Genomic DNA, 20,695 nt, shown 5'->3' with positions numbered 1-20,695 from the left:
AGAAATGGAGTGCCTCCTGAGCTGGTGATAGAGATCAGCGACCTCAGGTGCTACACACTCAGTAATAACTAAATTCCCCTGCAGTTCATTTTTGGAGAGAGAGGCCTCACAGCCGTTTTACTGGATTAGATCACTCCATCACAAGGAGGCTTCGAGGAATACATTAACACCACGATAAGAGCATGCAAAGAGCTGAATGAGAATCCATTGACACATTTGACCCGACACCACTTTTGTCTGCTATGCAAGGGCTTGTTTGCATGATGAAAATGTGAATTTTTTTGCAGAGGGATTTTTTTTTTCTATCTTAATCTTAAAAGAAGCAGTTTAAGAGCTGCAGCAGAGCAATCAAGAATCCATAATCAAGTTTTCATGGAGATGAGCTTTCAGGATTAGTGGGAGAGGACTGGGAATAAAAAACAAAAAAGTCCCATTATTCACAAACAAATGTCAAGTTACATAACTCATGCTACATAATGCACAAATAAATGCAGTGATTTGTATCTGTAAATCTGTATCTGTGCCTCTAATTTACCACTTGTATATCATGATGTATGTTAACATCATATTTTTTCAATGGAAATATGTTTGTGAATCTCCACCTACAAGCACATGCAGAGTGATTTGTATCGGTAAATCTGTAGATCTGTGTATCTGTGCCTCTAATTTACACCAAAAACCTTCAGCCTTTTAGCTTAAAATCTATGTGGGCTACAGCGAACAGGGACTGGAGGAAAATCAATCAGAAAAGGTTTAATTTATAAAGGCCATTTGTGTGCTTGCTTCAATTTAAAAAGTTAAAATGCTGGATTCAGCAGTGTCTTTAGAATTTGGTTATTTGGAGCTTTTGTAATTTGTCAGCCAAAGTCTTGTAGTTACCAGTGCCTTGAAAGAAGAGGTAATACCTAAATTACCTAAAAGATATATCGTTTTTCAATCAGACCCTTGTGAATAAATAAAGGACAAATGAAACCCTTAGAGTCCAGAGATAGGAATCTGCACATACTTTCTTTTCTGATACTTTTTCTTCATTCAATTAATATGTATGATTTAGAGGGCCATCATAATAATGACAAGGGAATCAAACTGATAAAATTATTGCCATAACTGAAAAAGGGGCTGATTTTCTTCTTGCACATAAAGGCAGTGCACATATGCGTAGTGTCTATTCCCACTGTCAAATTATTTGCACCATAAACTTGCACCCCGCCACTGACAGTTTGCGGTTTATAATTATTATTCAGAGCAGATTATAATCCGGGTTCAATGCGAGTGGTGCTAAAAATAGGTGCAGACGAAAGCTCTTCTGTCTACCTGATCTTTGCTCCAGAACGGACCAACCAAAAGCAGAGGGGCTCGGTGTTTATTTTGGGGCGACACCAACTTCCGGACACGTGTCAAAATAAAATGAGGAGCAGCGGGTTGGAATAACCCAACAAGCCCCGCATAATCACGCCATGTGAGTCTTTTTTTGAAACACTGTGCTGCTCTCTCCGCTGCGATAATGTTATTCAGATTCGGTGTCATTCTCACTCCGGAGTGCTCGGATGTTGAGGTGTTTGTTTTGGGCTCCCGTCCGGAAATGGGACACTGGGAGCCGAACCGGGCGGTCCCACTGACAGCCTCACACAAAGTCCTGTCCCAGCACGAGCCCTGTCTGTGGACCGGCGCGGTGCAGCTCGCGGAGCCGTACAAAGAGAGCCTGTGGTTCAAGTTCATCAAAAAAGTCAAAGGCTCTTACATCTGGGAAGGTAGATCGATATTGTGATCTTGAGCATGAGTTGTGTGCACGACCACTGGTGTCTGTCTCGTCACGTATTTAATTCTGTCTCCCTCTATAATAATGACAGGTCCTCCGCCATCTTTGGTTAATCTCTTTGCTATACATGCTTACAACCACGCGGTGGCGGTAAAGACACGTTATAATTTACATGCCGAGTGGCCGCTGCAGTATTTTTACATGGCTGCAATCCAGTGTATCCAGATATTAACAAATATATGAGCAGGACCCACCATAAAGTATTTCTGTATTTTTGTAATTTGGCACCATATCACAGAAACCCATGTTATGCAGGCCTTTTTCTATTTAAGGTTTCAGCTGCTTTGTCATTTAGCAAATTATAATATGTTGTGCCATTGAGGAAGCTTTGTAGCCTATACTATTTTTTGGTTAGAGTAAGAATCAGAGAAACTTTATTGATCCCCCAGGGGAGACTGGGTCAGCTGCAGTGCCTGGAATTCTCAAGAGAAGAATATATCACAAGCATAAGTGAAATAATCAGAAACAGAAATGAATAAGAAATACAAAAAATATGTGCATAAGAAATTTGTGGAAAAAATCTGCACTATGTATAAATATGTGCATTAATCCTACTTGTGCATTAGTTTTAGTTGCAAAAAAGTATGTGCATCATGTGTAAATATGTGCATCAGTCCTACCTGTGCATTAATTTTAGTTGATAAAAAGTATGTACATTATGTGTAAATATATTCTTTAATCCTACAAAAATATTATGCAGTTATAGCACATGCATTTGTCTTGGAAGGATTTTTTTTAAAGATGCCATTTTATCCTTACTGTCCCACACTGGGCATTTTGGTCACTATAGGCTGTTTTCTTTGCTACCAGGCAATGGTCCCCACCATGACAGGTGTTGTGTGTATGATGAGAAGAACGTGGTGGATGGAGTGCATTGCCACCCGATCGGTCACTGGATAGAGGAGACGGGCCACACAGATGAGATGAAACACACCACCAACTTTTACTTTGGTGTGGCTGGTCAAAAAGCCATGCACTTCTCCAGGTAATACAAGAAAAGCCCCCTCGGCATGATTATTCATGTGCATGTCATAAATATCTGAGCATTGTGAATAAAATGAAACAGCTTCAGCGTCACTTAAATGATTTAAAAGATGGTGGAGACAGTAGAGATGAAGTTGAAGGTTTCCATGGAGGCACTTGGAAGTTGAATTCAAGATGGGAAGCTTGGATGGCTTAGTTAGTATGGAGAGGCAGTTGTTCAACCGCAAGATATTCAAGCCCTTGTGACAGCAGGCATCCACACTGCAGAAGTGTCCTTGAGCAAGACAATGAATCCCTACCTGCTCCAGGTTTGTTGTTTTGCAGCAAACCCTGACAAGGAGAGGTGAGAGAGAGAGATTTTCTTTTTGAGGGATCAATATAGTATCACTATAGAGAGAGAAAACTTACTTCAGTCCTCGAAATATTTACTATTATTACTGATCCTGAAGGGTCTAGCTCTAGGAAACACACTACTTGTTTAGCAGTTGTAGCAGCTGTCTCTCTCTCCCTCCCCCTTCCTCTTTCATCTCGCAGTGGAGAAGTGGAGAGTGGCTGTTCAGACCCTGGAAGTGTTCAAGTCGGATCTATGGAAAAAGCTGCTTAAGTGACAGGGCTGTTTCTGGCTTGTTTTGCTGGATGTCTGCATGCTGAAGGTGTTCACTGCACAGTTTCGCCAAGAGTTCACCTTTTTCTGTTCAAGTGATTCCTGCTGCATGACTACTGCGGTTCCCTCAATCCTCCCCTTGTGAATTTCAGTCATTTGCATATTCGCACAATCTGCCTTCACCTCACTTCTCTAGTCTCTAACAAGAAATTGCTGCAACAATGTGCAAACTGTTTAAGCACTCATCTATGCAACCTGCAGTGAGTTTTACTAATAGAGATGCATCATACCCCTCCACACTAATGGAATGAGATGCTTTGTTGGAAGTTATCGTATGTGTGCATTTGTGATGTGAAATCTGATGTGAGCGCTTAATTTAATAACACTATAAAGTTAATGAGGTCTCCTGGGGCCAGTGCATTTCCATGCTAAAGTCTGATGGCTTCTTTAACAACACTGAGGAACGGATCAGCTTCTATTCTCAAACTTTCCTTATAGCTTTCAAAGCGAACCAGTCTTTTCATCGAATCTCTTTTATTCTTTTATATTTTATGTGCAAATTTGAATTCCTCTTTAGCTTGATTGGTTTATAACAGAAAATATCTTCAGTGTCTTTTCAGTGTTTTTTCGTTGCATGTCTCTGAGTGAGGGACAGAACACAGATAAAGTTATACTCACAGTTCCCTGCTCTTTCCTGATGAATGCTACTGAGTTTCAAACTCCTCTCATGCTCTGTTGTGGAGTAGACAAAGCCTCAGTCACCCTCTCATGTCTACTCTTAGCTTTTTGTTTTTATAACCTTGCCCTTTCCCATTCATTTGGTATTGATGTGTGAATGTGGCTCCTCTGAATCAATTATCCCTTCACTGAAATGGGCAAACCTTTAAGGGTCCTTTTAAAAAAAAAATTAAACCACTCAGGGTTGTATTGCATTATCTTCCCAGAATTCATTTTTATCTATCGGATACTTCATGCAGCACTAGCTCATTGTTATTAGCTTGTGATGAATCCTGCAGAAGGACGAGAAACTTTTAAAGACCCTAAATTGATTTGTGTAAGAGAGGTAGGAAGATCTTGCAGAGATGAGTGATAGAAACTGTGTGTATATGGCAGAGCTCTCATCTCCATTCTCTTTTCTTTTTTTCTTTTTTTTTTTTGGAACCTCTTCTCTCTTCACAAGCCTTTTAGGGAGATAGCCATTTGGCTCAGTCTCATAACATCTCAATGACAGGTTTGGCTAAATTAAGACGTTTACTGCCTCCAGATTGAATGGTTACATTAAAAGCAGTGACTGTGCTGCAGCTGAAATGGAGTTCAACCGGTAATAATGTTACTGAATCTGTGGCTTCACAAATGATGGGCCAGTGTGGACAGCATAATTTTGATGATGCCAAATAGATGCACACATACACACTCACACACACACTCACACACACACACTTAACCTCCCCACATATGCCTTCCTTGTTAAAGGCAAGTACTCTGTATACCAGTGTCTGCTCTACCAGACACAGAAGAAATGAGACTGGGCCCCCATGAGGCAATGAGCACAAACCTTGCATAAGAATGAGCGGGCTTGGCTGGTGACATCAGGTTTTAATTTGTGTCCAAAGACCTTACAAGGCTTATGTCAAGGACCTGTGTTCAGTAGGAGGCACTGTGCCCTTGTATCTCACCTATTAATAGCTTTTTAAATTAGTCTCCAGGACCTTGTATCAGTGTAGCCCCAAGTATCATACACACTCACCTCTGCAATGTGTGCCTCATTATTTGATTTAGAAAGACTTCAGCTCACTTTGCAGGTGACTTGTGCGTCATGCTTAAATCCACGCTAGAGGAGACCCCAAGGACACAGTGACCACCTTTGTAACAAGGTTTTCATTTTATTATCTTTACACAATCAGGTACCGTGGTCGGTTTAGATGCTTGTTTTTCAATTTAGAGGCGGCTTGTATCTTTGTTGCTTTGTTTTATTTGTTACAGCCCTACTTTCATGATAATAACAATGAAAACAAAGATGAAAATAATATCAGTTTCTAGAACTTACACTATATACTACACTATATATCTTTGGTTCCTCTTAATCTGTTTCACTTTGATAGATTAGAGTGTTTGGTTGTAGTTCTCAGGCAGGATTAGCAAACTGTCAAAGACCTGCCATGCTCTTTTAGCTTCATTCAGCATGTTCAAGGTTTCACTTCTAACCAGGGGCACACCCTGGGTTGGGGCTGTCTGTCTCCTCTTTTTATATGGAGGAATTTGTCTCAGACCATGAATATATTATTCTTCATTCTGTTCTGCGGGTAGCTCCACTCTCCCAAAAGCATCAGGCAACTAGATGCATCCCAAAAACCTTCAATCTGCAGCCTTTTCTTTTGTATTTATGAAGTTGTCAGTTCCCATACCACAATTCTCTCAAAATGAAATTGTGTAACACTACATACTAATTTAAAAAACTCTTACTGTCAACTTATAGCATCTTTGCTCCTCTTAAGTCTAGGTCTAAACAAGCAATAATCCCTGCTTAAATTATGATTGCTGCAATTTGAAAAGGGATATAGGAAGGCTGAAGGAAAAACTACAAGTTCTTCACCTCCATATGAGGCAACTAATGCCTGAATAAATACACTGAAGCTTTAAGAGAAGCCACAGCTACTTCCCTAACGTTTTCTCTGAGAACACCCATAACCCAAGAACTCCATTCAGAGATGTTAAAATTGTACATCCTTCAACAAATACTTATTTTGTTAGCTTCAAAATTGATTGTGCTAACTTTTTTATAATTTCTTTTTATCAGTATACTGCAGTTTAGAGCATTAAGACGATGATCACTCCGGTTGATCAAGTCATGCCTGTTCACAAGGGGTTCACTTCTACTTTGGGTTCTTTGCAGCCAATAACTACACAGTCTTAATGTAGAACAAGTTTTATTCTTTTTTGTGTGCCTGTTTTTGTCTCTTTTTTTTTTCTCTAGTGTGTTTTAAGTTATTTTTTAATTTTTTGTTCAGGAAATTGCAACAGGGATAAGGGATCTTAAGGGATATGGTATTATTAGTAGTAGTACTAGTATAAGTGGCTGTAATAGTAGTCAAACAAAACTTTATGAGGTAGGCCACTCATATCAGGGTTGGTGTTGGGTTGGTTGGCTTGGATGAAATCCAGCTAAGTGTGCAGATGTTACTTATTTCAATAACAGGAAACTGTACTTTTTTTTTGTCTTAGGTGCAGTTTTCTTACTGCTGTCCTCTGTGAGAGCAGAGCTCCTCTGTCTTGTATGTCACTAGTGGCAGCAAAGTCCATTTGAATAATCTACAAGAATGCTTTTCTTTCCTTTATTTTGTCAAGCAATAACATTGAGATCAAGAACAGCAGTAAAGCTTGTACATTATAAAAGACAAACACAGACCAGTCAAATGTTAATATTCGCATCAAATACAATCACAAGCATTATTAAATATGCCCATAATTACATCCATCCAGCCAGCCATCCAATAATTAATAGTCAGACATTACCAAATGGAATGAGATTCTTTTTCAAATTATTTTTGCATCGGGTTCATTAGTAAAAATTGCAGGTCACCTGTCAGCAGGCAGTCACCAACAAGGCCAGAGAGGTCTCTGCTGTGCCACTCTTGGACATCACAGAGTAACAGTGTCCTTTCTTTTATGTGTCACCTCCTCTGGCAGCTGAGATTATGCATGCTAATGAGCTCTAAATGGAGTCTGCTTCAGACCAGAGTGACCAGGCAGAAAATGAGAGGGACGAGAGGTCAATAAAATATCACTTTTGGGAAGGAGGGAGAGGGAGAGAGAGAGAGAGAGTGAGAGAGAGAGAGAGAGAGAGTTTAAGGCTGTTTGCTCTTCTGACAATATTCTCTTCTCCTTTCCTCTCAAAAAGGACTTGATTATAATAACAATAACAATAATGACAAATAGAATAATATTAAACTCAATTTACAAAGCACAAGTCATGCATAAAATGCAACACAAAGTGCTTAACCAAGAGCAGATAATCATAGCATTTACAATAAAACAATAAAAACAAAGCATATGCAATAAAATAATAAAATTAAATTGAATTAAAAAACATAAGACAAGATAAAACAAGATAACACATGATAAGACAAAATAAGATAAAACAACTATCAGAAAAAAGAACACACACAAAAAAAGGAGAGAGCAATGATGAAAAAGATGTTTCTCAAGATTGTGTTTGAAAATGTCCACAGACTTGGAGCCCCTAAGATCCCCAGGCAGACTGTTCCAGAGTTTTGGGGCGTAATTAACAAAGGCTGCCTCTCCGTGCCTTTTGGATTAGTGAACTGCTCAGCTTGCCTGTGGTCTGTCTGAAAGATACCGTCCAAAAATATCTTATCCTTTTTTCTCGGGAATCACTTGAACTTCTGTGCTCCGACCCACTACACTGGCAAGTAGCCTCTGTTCTCCCATCTCTCTTTATCTCTTTCCTCTTTCCGTCAGTGACAGTTTCTTTACATCTTGTCTGGTATAGGACACTGCTACACCTCTAATTCCTCACACCACATTTCTTCATACCATAGCTCCTTCTCTCACTCTCTCTGCCAGCGCTCTATAGGCCCGTTCTGTTCCTGTGTGACTCAGTGCTATTGAGTCCTGCATCACTGCAAATGGAAAGCCAGCCAACTCTCCAGTCCAATATGAAATTTTGAAGGTTGCATGTGAAATTACAAGATGCCGGTTAAAAGAAGACATAATGGGGGATTTCAGGAGCATCCCGATATCCCCCACTTTCTCTTCTAATGGCAAGAAGCTTTTGAAATGATGCTGAACCCACAGCGAAGAATGTGTTGCAGCTCATGTGCCATCATCACCAGTAATATCGTGCCGACCCTAGTGAGAATACCATCCTAGGACCAGTTATTTGACATCAGAGATTGTAACACCAGTGCAGCATTTTAATGAAAAAAATAGACAGGCGGGTCAAAAATGATGTCCAGTGTGAGCTGTTTGAGTTAGCTAGTATGATAAAACCTAAGTGCACTTGACTACCCAGACATTTGTCCTTAGCTGGCCAGTTTTCTCAGTTGTGGTTTATTAATTCATCTCCAGCTGTGGTAATACTGCTAATTACTATTGTCCATCCTGACTCCACAAACCAGATAAATAAAATAAGAAATTATTATTGGAAAATCTTCAAGGAAGCTTGAGCATGATTCCTCTCTCATTTTTTTTTTCAAGTAGAGAGTAATCGTGATCCCAGGTAACTGTTTCATGTCATCACCTTTGTCAATAACTTGCCTCCTACTTTTTCTTTAGTTTAGTCCCCAGCTAAGTTTGAAACATTCCTTCATTTTTTTTTTCACCCAGATAGTTGAGAATGTAAGGCTGTCTCAGCCCCTGCCGGGATTTATCTGCTTATCCTTAAATCTCTGTTGAATTGGCCAGCTTTGCTCATATCACCATACCATTTCTTGAAGAGGCTGGTTCTCTTATGAAATCCGCTATTCTCATCGACATTCCTCCAGCTACATTTTGTAAGGATTCTTTTGACATTCTTAGCCCTTGTTTTCTCAGAATTATTAAGAGTTCACTGACCACTGGCTTCTTTCCTTCCACTTTAATCCAAACAATAATCCAGCCCTTCTGAAGAACCCCAGTCTAGATTCAACAGTCCTCAACAGCTGCAAGGCTATTTACAAGCCCAAACTACCATTCCTGTCTAAAAAGATGTAGGGAAAATTGTCTTAACTGAGCTACTGTCTTTCTGAACCGCATAGACCATCAGAGGCATTGGGTTGGTGTTACAGATACACCACCTAACCAATTTAGCTATTACGTCAGCAGTAAAACTTTCTCTGTCACCACAAAGTAACTCACCATCATCCTCATCTAATTGTACCTGAGGGGTTCCACAAGGTTCGGTTTTAGGCCTCCTCTTATTTCCCTTATACATGCTTCTACATGGTGACAGTATCAAGAAATGTTACATCTCATTTCACTGCTACACTGACAGTTCTCAGACACTTCTCAGATATATCTGTCCCTCAAACCTACCAACCTGAATGACCTCAATAACCTCTGTGCAATGCCTTGCGGGTATTACAAGTTGGGTGGCTCAAAATCTCTCATAACTCAGTGACTGGAAATCAGAAATTATTCTCTTTGGTTCCCCTAGCTCCACTGTCCATAATAAAATAGCCCTCTATCTTTTTTCCGGTCTTAAAGCATGAAGCCAGTGGCCAATTTTGATGAGCAGATGAAGAGAGTCATATAGTCCTGCTTCTTTTATCTGAGATGTATATTCACAATCAAACCTATCTTCTTCTGAGTCAGAGAAGCCAATCTATGCCATTTTCTCTCAGACTCCTGCAACACTCAACTTGTGCTTCAATCAAAAATCCCTCATGCATTCAGCTCATACAAAATGTAGTTGCCAGGGCTCTAACAGGTGCCAGATATAGCGACCACGTTGCTCCAGTCATTGCTTCCTTACAGTAGTTACCTGACTCTCACAGAACTGATTTCAAGATTCTCCTGATCACTTTTAAAGCCGCTCTGGTGCCTGCATACATCTTACAACCTTTTTAATGAGCCAAAGTGCAGCCTGAGTACTTTCAGCAGAGCATCTTGGCCACTCCTTCAGTCTAAAACAAAACAAAGCATTGAAAACAAATTGTGATTGGGCAGTTGCCATTAGAGTTCTCACTTTTTGAACAGCCTGCTTGAGAAAATTAAACTAGCAATGTCAATTTCTTCTTTTAAATCACTTGTAAGACATGGTCTCATAGGCAAGCCTTTATATAATTGTTTTCTTATCTTTAACCGAGTGTTGTTGCTGTTATTGTTTGTTTGTTTTGTTTCTTAGACTGTCGGTAAAGCACTTTGTACACTCTATTTAGAAAAAAGTGCTGTATAAATGTTTATTTTAATTAGCATTATTATCTTGAGAACAAGAAGCATTGCTTTGACAATTGTGTTTGTAGTCTCTCTCTGCAGGACATCTGCTGGCCAGTCAGTTGCTGTGTGCACCTCCTTGTGTGGATGATAGTAGCAGCAGCATGTGCAGCATATAATGAGAACTCTGATGTCAGTGAATAAATAAACAGTCCATCCCTGTTTGTTATCCTCAGGGTGCTGCCACGAGTGTGGCTGGGTAGCTGCCCTCGCCAGGTGGAACATGTGACTCTCAAGCTGAAGCACGAGTTGGGTGTTACCGCCGTGATGAACTTCCAGACCGAGTGGGATGTAGTGAACAACTCCCACGGCTGCAGGCGCAACACTGGGGAAGCCATGACGCCTGAGACCATGATGCATTTGTACAAAGACTGTGGCCTGGTGTACGTGTGGATACCCACGCCTGATATGAGCACTGAGGGTGAGGATGGTGAATTTGAAGAAAAATGTGAAAATTGATTTGGAAAATTCATTTCACTCATAGAAAAGTCAGAGCAGAGGTTCAGATACAGAACATGGAGCTGGAAAGAATTTAGTATCTAGCTCATGGACACTTCAGCAGAGCAGAAAAAAAAATCTGATTGGATGAATGCTTTCACATCAACAGAGTCTCTAGAGCTATACAACCATAGGAATGAAGCCTTGACAGAACCTGTGAATGAATAAATACTGTGACCTCAAATCAGCGTTTACCTCAAATCCTGGCGTGGGGAGGATTAAGAAGTTTGTCAGCTTCTAACAGTTCACCACAGCTGAACTTTTTGCAGCCATCCTCAATTAAAAATCAGTCCCTGTGCTTGCATCCTTGTTTCCCTATCAGTGTGATTTAATTTCAGGAAAAATGTTAACGCCTTGCAGTTACCAAAGTGGCAAGAGGTTGATTATAGCCATTCAAAGCAGGAATAAATGTCTTGAAAATAATGCTTGGAAAAGCGATATTTTGGCTGAGGTGATGGTAAGCTGTAAAGTAATTTTGCCAGCTAGCTACATTAACTCGTTAAAACGTCACGTTATCAAAGGCAATACTAAAGCAGCAGAAACTACGCTTTGCTTTTTTCAAATCTTTGTTGCTGCAGGGATCGTTTATACAATTTAGACTCTCACACAGCCCATAATTGTCAGACAGAGTAACCAATCAACCAGGTCACTTGTAGCGTGAACACCATTTTAGGTGCAACAGCCACTCCCAGATGGGAGCCTTTAAAAGATCCACTACAGGTGCTTGAAATAAATCTGGGGAAGGGAGCTACGGCGTGCGGACCCTATTTCGTTGTATTTACACCAGCCTTTAAAAGATCACCGGATTGCACAGGCAATGGGAGCAGGAGCAGTGGTTCCCTCTTAATCCAACTTCACTTGTGTTTGGACAGTTATGAAGTGAAATAATGGCCCTCCAAGCTCGGGCTAGGACTTGGGGCCAAGCTCAGAGGTAAAATGGTGTTTAGCCAGATCGATCAAACATCAACAAAACCCTTCAGACAGACCACTTTTCACAGCTTGGAAGTTTTTGTATATTGAACCAAACACTTTATAATGGTAATATTTAAGATGCCCATTTGGATTACCAAAATAAGCAGTAGCGATTTTGTTACATTAAAAACTGGAAAGCGCTCTCACAGCACAAACCTACACTGAGCAATTTTCCAACTTGCTGTAAAACACAATGTTATTCCCATCATTTATTTCTTAAAGGCACTGCTAGTAGAATTTGAAACATGTTGGCTGGTGTCCACCTCATACTTGGACTATCAAAATATGTGGTGGTATTTTTGTGACATGAAAAAAAAATAGAAGGCACACACAGAGCGCAGAAACAGCCTGCACTGAGCCTTTCTCAACTCGAGGCAGAATACCCATCACTAAAATTTTAAGGCTGTGGCCAGCAGAGTCTGAGGCATGTGGACTTGGGTTACCTATTGAGTCCTGCAGTGGTAGTGTTTTATGACAGTTGTTGCAAGGATCATCCACACACCCTCACACTACCCCATCGAGTACCATCACCGCTCACCCGGTCATACCCACTGCAGACTGCAGAGAGCATAAACAAGAGGTGATGTGAAACTGTTAACTGCAAGACAGATAATGGAACTGGAGTGCAGTTGTGTTGGGAGGCGAGTATTAAGACGTGCATTACATCGATTGATGTTAACATCTCATTAATGTAATAAACCTTTAGCATGACGTTTTGCTCTTACGAGTGTAATAATCCTGTTAATGTGATACATGTCCCACTAATGCAAAAATAGACAACTGAAATTGACTTAATGGCTTTTCTCCCATCAACAAAATATTTATCACATGATTGGGTTTTATCACAGTGATTGGAAAGTTAAAATTTTCAGTTATAACAGCAGCCTAACAGTTTCACTACTTGGACTGTTATCCATTCACAGATTTGCTTAATGAAATTAATTACGAAGTGAAGCAGGTGAATAACTGTGCACTCTGAATATTACTACACTGACAGGGAGAAAAGGTTTTACATTAATGGGAGGACATTTTTATTGCAATAATGGGAAATTTATTACATTGTGCCACTGGCTATTACACTTTTTATCTGCAAATTGTTATTGTATGAATGGTTTATTGTGTTAAAGGAAGGGAAAGTCAGGAAAGTTATTAAAAATTCTAGTAGACGTGTTCATCAGGAGCCATGCTTGGGGCTGTCAGTCAGACTTCACGGGCAGTGAGCCTTGCCTGTCAGGTGTTTTGCAGCTGTGGTGGCTAAGCTATGTGTAACCAAAAAATGAAAATATAAAAAGTTACAGCAAACAACTAAACTGAAATTCTTAACTAGACTGAGCTGGCAAAGAAGCTCTTTTCCTATCAGTTTTTGAAAATTTTAACTTAATCCAGTTCCTCCATGCCACAAACAGTGCAGTTTTCTCCACAAACAAAACTCCACTTCAGCCCACTTGGGAAAGAACCTAAACCCACATTTTCGGGGGGTCTTTCCATGTTTGTTTTGTGCACACCAGAGTTCGAATGGCATCATCCTCAACCAACCAAAAGAAACCAGACTAAAGGAGGGAACGCTCTGGGGTTTGAATGAATCGAACCAAACAAACTAGGTGTGAAAATGCTCTCAAAGCGTGTTTTCGCTGTGTGTCTCCCTCTGCAGGGCGGGTCAGGATGCTTCCCCAGGCTGTCTTCCTGCTGCACGGCCTCCTGGAGAACGGGCACACCGTCTACGTTCACTGTAACGCCGGAGTCGGCCGGTCGACCGCGGCCGTGTGCGGCCTGCTCATGTATGTGCTCGGCTGGAGTCTCAGGAAGGTGCAGTACTTTGTCACATCCAGGAGGCCGGCAGTGTACATAGATGAGGAAGCTTTAGTGCAAGCCAAGGCAGACTTCATCCAGAAGTTTGGACAGTTGCGATCATCTGTCTCTTTCCCAGAAATATGAGCACCAAGTCTCCGTGCTGCCGTAAAAAATTGATGTAGAATTGTCACTCCTGGGAACTTGACTGGAAACTGTTGGAAAGATAGAGTAAAACTAAAAATGGTTTGAAGTTGAAATGTGTGAGAAAAAAAAAGCATCTGTATAGTCAGCATGATCTATATGGAAGGTGCCAAAAGGTGAAATAACTTCTTGAGAGAAAATAAACTTCTTTGCACTTCGATCTAATGCAAATGACCCGTTTTAGCTGAGTGGCTGTCATAACCTTGTCGATCCCCAGGTATCCGGGGAGAGTTCTGCCGGCTGCCAGCATAGATTCCACAAGCAATTAATCCTGCTGTGATGTGTTTGCTTTTAACGTTGCGAGACACTGTCTGCCATTTAGCATATACATTTGCGAATTGCACACTCGAGGCCAGTTGAGGACACAAGCAGTAGATCTCTGTAAATGTCCGCAGGGGTTGTTGGAAAGACCTTTTGTTTCAGCCTTGTTTGTATTAATCAATGGACAGAGCTGACATTTTGAGAAGGCTAGTTGCAGCTGATGTTTTGCTGATTTAAAGGGTGAACAGTAATGAGTAAGATCGGGCTCACGGCAAAACAGACCAATACCAAAGGGTCAAAGTAACAAGACCGGAGACTTTGTGCAGGGAGTTTTCTCCGTTCAAGGTGAGAGGAAGCGAGGTCAATCAAGGGGAGCAATATAAACTCTGTTTCTCTTTCTTTAGCTTCTTCTTCTAGTCGGTTGTGCTCCTCAGGAAAGGATTACTCTTTAGACACTAACACTCGCACCATTTCAGAGAATCCCTTCTTTATTTCGCAAAAAGTGCAAAGAAAAAATGATAGTCTCTTTTGTCAGGGAGAGGTCTTAATGCATCCCGAAAATGGCATTGCTTGCCAAAGCAACAAATCAATTCCTAAACCAAAAAGCCGACGTTGCCGCTCTTTTTCTGTCACGGGGATATTCAGCTTCCAGATGCTGAAGAATAGAATGGTGCCCCAGCTCTCTCGCAGAGCCTGATAGCATTTCATCTTTGTTTATTTTTCCCACAGATGCTATTCCAACCTAAAATAACAAAAACAAGATCCCTCCCAGACCATTTTTAATGCATACATAATAAGACATTATAGGAATATTGCTTGGATGTTGTCACTTCTGAATTTCTGCCTGGACTGCTTTTGCAGATTTATTTGCTTTTTTTAGATGTTTTGTTTTTATTATCTGTCCCTGTCTTAAGACAGTGTGAAAGGCAGCTGCACTGGGAGAGAGAGGAAATTCTTCTTCTCTTTGTTCACATTTTTTTTTATGGATGCTCATTACTTTTCTGAGACTCCCTGCAGAGCAGAGCACCTTATGCGTGTTTGTGTTGCTTACTGACTAAGTTTGGGTATCATCAGGGGTGGTTTGCGCATGCGTGTGTGCTTCTGAAAGCAAATCATTGTGGATCTCTAAACGTTCTAAAAATATTCACAAAGGCTGAATATGAAATGAGTGAAATGTTTTTCTTCTGTTGCCTTTCTTTGAAGGAGGCAGAGTCTCTACATTGTGTGAGGGAAATGTCTGTTTATAAAGAGGTGAGAGAGGGAGAGAGTAAGAGTGTTGGTGTGTGTGTGTGTGTGTGTGTGGGTGTGGGTGGATGAGGGTAACCCTTAATGCATTCCAGTGTAATTGGTAAACATGTTGCATTTATCCCTCGAGTTGTTTGTCAGAGATGGATTTTAAAATAAGACCATAAAAAAGGTTTTTGAGGGTCACATTATTTCCAGGATCGGCAAATCACCCTCAGTAGTTACTCCTAGTCTTTGCATTTAGATTAAAGGGAACATTACAAAGCATTTGCCGCTTTCACCAAAACAGCTTTTTTCATGTAGAACCCACAGATATCTATGAATTACACGTAAGATCCATTTAGTGCAGTATTTGCCATGGAGGATGCACGATGTACTCGTTTTGTGTCTATTGTTCTGCTCTGCAATGTCTCTGCAAGCCATCAGCTTGTATTTATTCCCTCTGCTCCTCCTTTTACAGACACATTCATTCTGCTGATTTAAGCCTTCACAGACCCATTCTTTAAATTCGCCTCCACAGTTCACCTTCCCATTTATCCCTTAATGGATCCGCCAACGGAGATTGATCATTTCCTGTTTTCCTTCTACTGTAAAATGAAATGAAATAAAAATTTAAGAGGAAAAACACTGCCCGCGGTGGAAACCACGGTTTATGGGCCGATCACATTCTCTTGAGTGTACAAGGGGCTGCTGATGATAATCTATGGGAAGGACAGCAAGAATGATTCCAACAGTATTCCAGTGTCCTGTCGATCGTGCCCAGGCAAGACTGAGACTATTTTCCCGCAGCATAAAGCGTGTTGAGTATAGTGCTCCCTATTCATAAGAGGTATTTAGTCAAAAATGCAGCTGCCTTATGCAAAATTTAGGCTAATGCAGCAATTTTCAAAGTGTGGTCCAGTGATCCTCAAAGGATTTGCTTGGGAAGTCCTCAGCAAAAGGAGGAAAGCTTAAATTTCACTAAAAAAAAAAAAAAAAAAATATGAGTGATTATTTTACTCTTTACCTTTACCTTACCTTTAACTTTTCTTCACTCTTTTCCTTTGCTTTACTCCTTTTGATATTTGCCAGGGCTCAAGTGTGACATCTGAAGAATTTAATGCTTAACACAAACCAAAGTATCTTTGTGTATCAAGGTCTCTTCAGGGCCTGGAACATGAAAACGTTTGAAAAAGAGAAGACCAGTCTGACTGCTCTCGAGAATGAAACTGTGAATCCAAACAGCTTAAGTAATTTTGCAAGAATCCTGTCCAATCAGCACGTATAAAACCTAGAGCATGAGGGCACAATAATTCTGTTGTTAATAATTATTATTACTCACATGAGAGTCAGCACCCTCTTCCTCCCGGTGTTTAATTTTACCATTAAACCTTTTTTCTAGTGGGGCTGAGGAGTCATTACTGGTGAGTTATGCATATCTCCATAGCAGCAGACCGGCTGCACAGATCAAATGAGGGTAATTTAGTTTGAGGGGCAACTGCTTTGCTTATGGTAAATCAATGAGTCCAACATCAGGGATGTCTCCATTAGGTCAGGATGAAAAGGTTTTAATTGTCTAATTGCACTTTGCACATGGAATATTAGGAAAACATACTAAGCTTATTGAAAACATTTAGACTATTCTCGTTATATAGTAATAGTATGACCCCCCCCCACACCCCTCCCCCACCCCCACCACCACCACCAAAAAAAAAGATTGCTGTTTAGCTGCAGCAAAAGAGATGATTGTGACCAACAAGAAATGACACATTTCATAAGAAACCAAAGCTTTTCACAAGTTAGAAATACAACATTTAATATTAAAATGTACTTATAACATTATTCTTCCAGGTCTGTTAAAATTGAAATTGAAATAAATTCAAGTGTCAGGTCACCACTGTCTTGCCTAGTAACCTCCTCAAAGTTTCTCACTTCGTGTGTCGTATTTTATATCGTGTTGAGGTGATTTGTGTTGGTCGACAGCAAACACATCCGGTATTTGATTGATTTTATTTTGCAGTTTCGTAACAAATGTCACCTGAGGCAGGCTTGTGTATTTAGAGGTCAGGGCGCCGTAGAGGTATGTTATCTTGACAACAGAAGTACCAAAGGGTGTTTATTGAGTTAAGGCCAAGTAGAGTAATTTGTCTTCTACATATCGCGCAGTGAAACAATGCAAAACATAATATGGTGTATCACTGTACATGCAGATGATATTAAAAATTCATTATTATCTGGTGGTAGTTATTCTCAGCCATTTCCCCATTTCATCCAGCAGTTTGGCAACAAAAAAAAAAAGGAAAAAAAAGTGTTTTCAGAAGGATAATCAGCCAGCCATGGAGTACACACTGACTAGGCTCATTAAACTTCCCTCTGCCTTCTATCGCACATCTGCAAGATAGATGGACAGAACAATTTAAAGACAGTTAGCAACACACTCATGAAAAACACAATGTGTTTACTTTCTACTTATTTGATATTATCAAAACCTTTTTTTTTTTTTTTCCCAGAAACCATTTGGCCCTGCGAGTCCCATAAAGTTTTCAACATAAACTTTTTTCAAAATTTGCCATTCATCTTCCATAAGGTTTTATTAGCTTGCCCGGCCTGCACCGGCTGCTCATTCATTGCAGAGGAGTGAAGCTTTTTCACCTGCGCCGTCACTTCCACAAGTCACACATACAAAGGGCCATAAATGATTTATATTCATCACTTTCGCTCTGGGAGCCCCTAGTCAATTTCCTTAATAGATTCCAGGTCCACACATTATCATTTGCATGATCTGGACTCACTCTGTGCTTTTGAAAAATCTAGTGATGGAGACACTCCTCTTGACTTCCCTCCCTGACTAAAAACTCCAGCCGGCCTCGGAGCTGCTGACTGCTGTATGGATGGAGGAGTGGACTGATGTGGTTTGACCAAACGGCTCCACATGAGCAGGATTACACCTTCCATGTTTATCTGATGGTGGCTGGGTGTTGCAGGTCGATCTGATGCAGTTCAGGAGCGGCATATGACTTGGTGACATGCTGTGCAACATGGGGACTTATGAGCAACTGGGGGTGGGCTGAAATAAAAAGAAATAAAAGATCCAAGCACTCCAGGAGACTAGGGCACCATGCATTACTGAGCTGAATAATTAATAAATGTGTCATCAGGTAAGATGGTAATGCCTCTTTGGGGTAAAAACATGCTTGTGAAGTTTATCTTAGTTTGCCAGTTGCGAAAATATGTGATGTTTATTTTCTGATATTTATGTAATTTTTTGTCCTCGGGCAGCAGCCGTGTTGAAAATAACTATAAATATCTATGTCACACTATATTGCGCCCTTTATACATTGCATGTTGTGAAGCTTAGTTGGCAATGTGTTCTTCCAAACAGAGTAATGCAAAAATATTACCACACAGGAGGGGAAATACAATTTTTGTTCCTATTTTATTTTAGAAGTATAGATTTTTATGTGTATTTCTGTAATGTGTGCATTATGAAGTGAATTGAAAGGCAGCAGGCTCAGTGAATTCTGCTGTAGCCGTTGGGAAGAGCATTGACAAACAGATCTTTAATGCAATACTTTTCAGGTCGGGTCATTTCAAAAGCAGCCAGTGGCAATGCCCCACTGATAATCTTTCAATAAAATGTACAGCTGTCGGCGCCGGGCCCCCACAACAATGACCAGGCAGATATATGCAGACCTGACATTTCACACGCACACTTTGTGAATACCATATGAAGTTTGTTTGCTGCCATAACACATGGAGCATGTGCTTCGTTCATTTACTGATCAGTGGGTGGGCTTGTGCCTCGGGGTGCACTTTATTTTCTTGTTTACACAAACTTTACTCCGGTTTTTGCCCTTTCCTCGATGCATCTTTTATTGGCGTTTTGCAACATAGACCTCATTAATTATATGACCTCCACTCACATTTTCTCATGTTTAGACTTTTTATACCTGTGATCCAAGCTGATTACTCACTAGTTTGCCTACTTAAATATTATTTGAGTTGGGGCGTTCCAGTGGCTCACCTGGTTGAGCGTGTACCAAGACTGTGTCGAATGGGTTTGAATCTAACACTTTGCTGCATGGCATCCCCTTTCTCTCACCTGTCTTTCCTGAGTCATATAAAAGCAAAAAGGCCCCCTCAAAAAAATTACAATATATATTTCCCACAGCAAAGAAAACTTGCACCATGATTATGCCACTGCCATGACTGGCTATCATGTATTCATAGATTCTATATGCATATTCTGTATTATTTGAGATGTATGGCAGCAGGTGAGTAGTGCTCATTCACATTTAATAATCGCTTTAAATTTTCAACGTGGTCTGTTTCGTCAGGGATCAGCTCCAGTAAAGAGCGGTTTATGTCATTCTTGGTTTTCACACTGTTAACCTTCTTTCTGTACTTTCTAGGAAAACTAAACTTTTCCACGAACCTGCTTTTGCATCCTACTTTTGAGCTGCTTGGCTGAGCCGCAGCCCTTTACAGGTTCTACCTCAATGCCAGCAGTCATTTGAATACAGAATTTATTTCTGATAACGGGAATGTTCCCAGAGAATGAACTGAATGGTTGGATTTGCAGTCTAGTCGAGTTCTAGTTTCAGTTTCAGTCGCGTGTTCCAGTTGGACAGTTGCTTTCCATGTGGTTATTAGGCTCTGGCAGATAAGCATAGCCCAGATATGCTTGATTGCACACACACACACACACACACACACACACACACACACACACACACACACACACACACACACAGCATATTGAGTCTTGTGTGTGCAAGTTTTGATTAGAAAGACCCAGCACCTGTAACACTCTTTTTCTGTTTTAAGGTGTTAATCCTTTGAATCCAGGAGCCTATGGATGGGCTTTTATTTTGAAACATCTATGTCTTAACAAATTGCACTTCATTTTTTTTTTTTTTTTTACATTTTACTACAAATATTCCAAAGGACGTTCCAAAGGACTGTAATGATGGCACGGCCATTCTCTGGGGTACTTTTGTCTTAATTTTATAGCACATTTAATCTTAAATATACTTTTATAAACATGGGAAATGGTTTTCTTTTTTTCTGGTAATGTTTTTCTCATTTTCTTGCCAGTCTTTCTTGGCCATTGTTTTGGCTGTTTGTTTGGTTATTTTCACGTTTCAAAGGACTGTAATGATGGCACGGTCATTCTTTTCACTGTTGCAGAATTAACCGGATATTTTTAAAAGAGAGACACGACTCCATGCAAAATAGACAATTACTCTCAGCTGTGATTGCCTTCCTTTACAACATCGATGCGTCGCACCCATTTTAAGGAGATTATAGTTCATCATCGGAAAAGAAAAGAGAGGTGGTTGAGTGAAATTGAGAAACGAAGAGAGTAAGTCATCTGCTTTGACAATCCTCCACCACAGCCAATCACT

At 40.4% G+C, this 20,695-nt stretch overlaps 1 protein-coding gene across 1 annotated transcript; it reads left to right on the top strand.

Moving 5' to 3' along the window:
• The first annotated feature begins 1,363 nt into the window (after positions 1 to 1,363).
• epm2a (EPM2A glucan phosphatase, laforin) lies at positions 1,364 to 13,962 on the top strand. Its single transcript, XM_030046544.1, has 4 exons — positions 1,364 to 1,751; positions 2,630 to 2,804; positions 10,517 to 10,761; positions 13,462 to 13,962. Exons 1-4 carry the CDS (start codon positions 1,505 to 1,507, stop codon positions 13,743 to 13,745), a joined length of 951 nt encoding a protein of 316 aa, XP_029902404.1. The 5' UTR covers positions 1,364 to 1,504; the 3' UTR covers positions 13,746 to 13,962.
• The last annotated feature ends 6,733 nt before the right edge of the window (positions 13,963 to 20,695 follow it).

This window comes from Myripristis murdjan, chromosome 24 (genome assembly GCF_902150065.1).
Source record: "Myripristis murdjan chromosome 24, fMyrMur1.1, whole genome shotgun sequence".
Classification (NCBI taxonomy): domain Eukaryota; kingdom Metazoa; phylum Chordata; class Actinopteri; order Holocentriformes; family Holocentridae; genus Myripristis; species Myripristis murdjan.
Note: the sequence above shows the minus strand (reverse complement) of the source record. Positions and strands in the feature narration are given on the sequence as shown.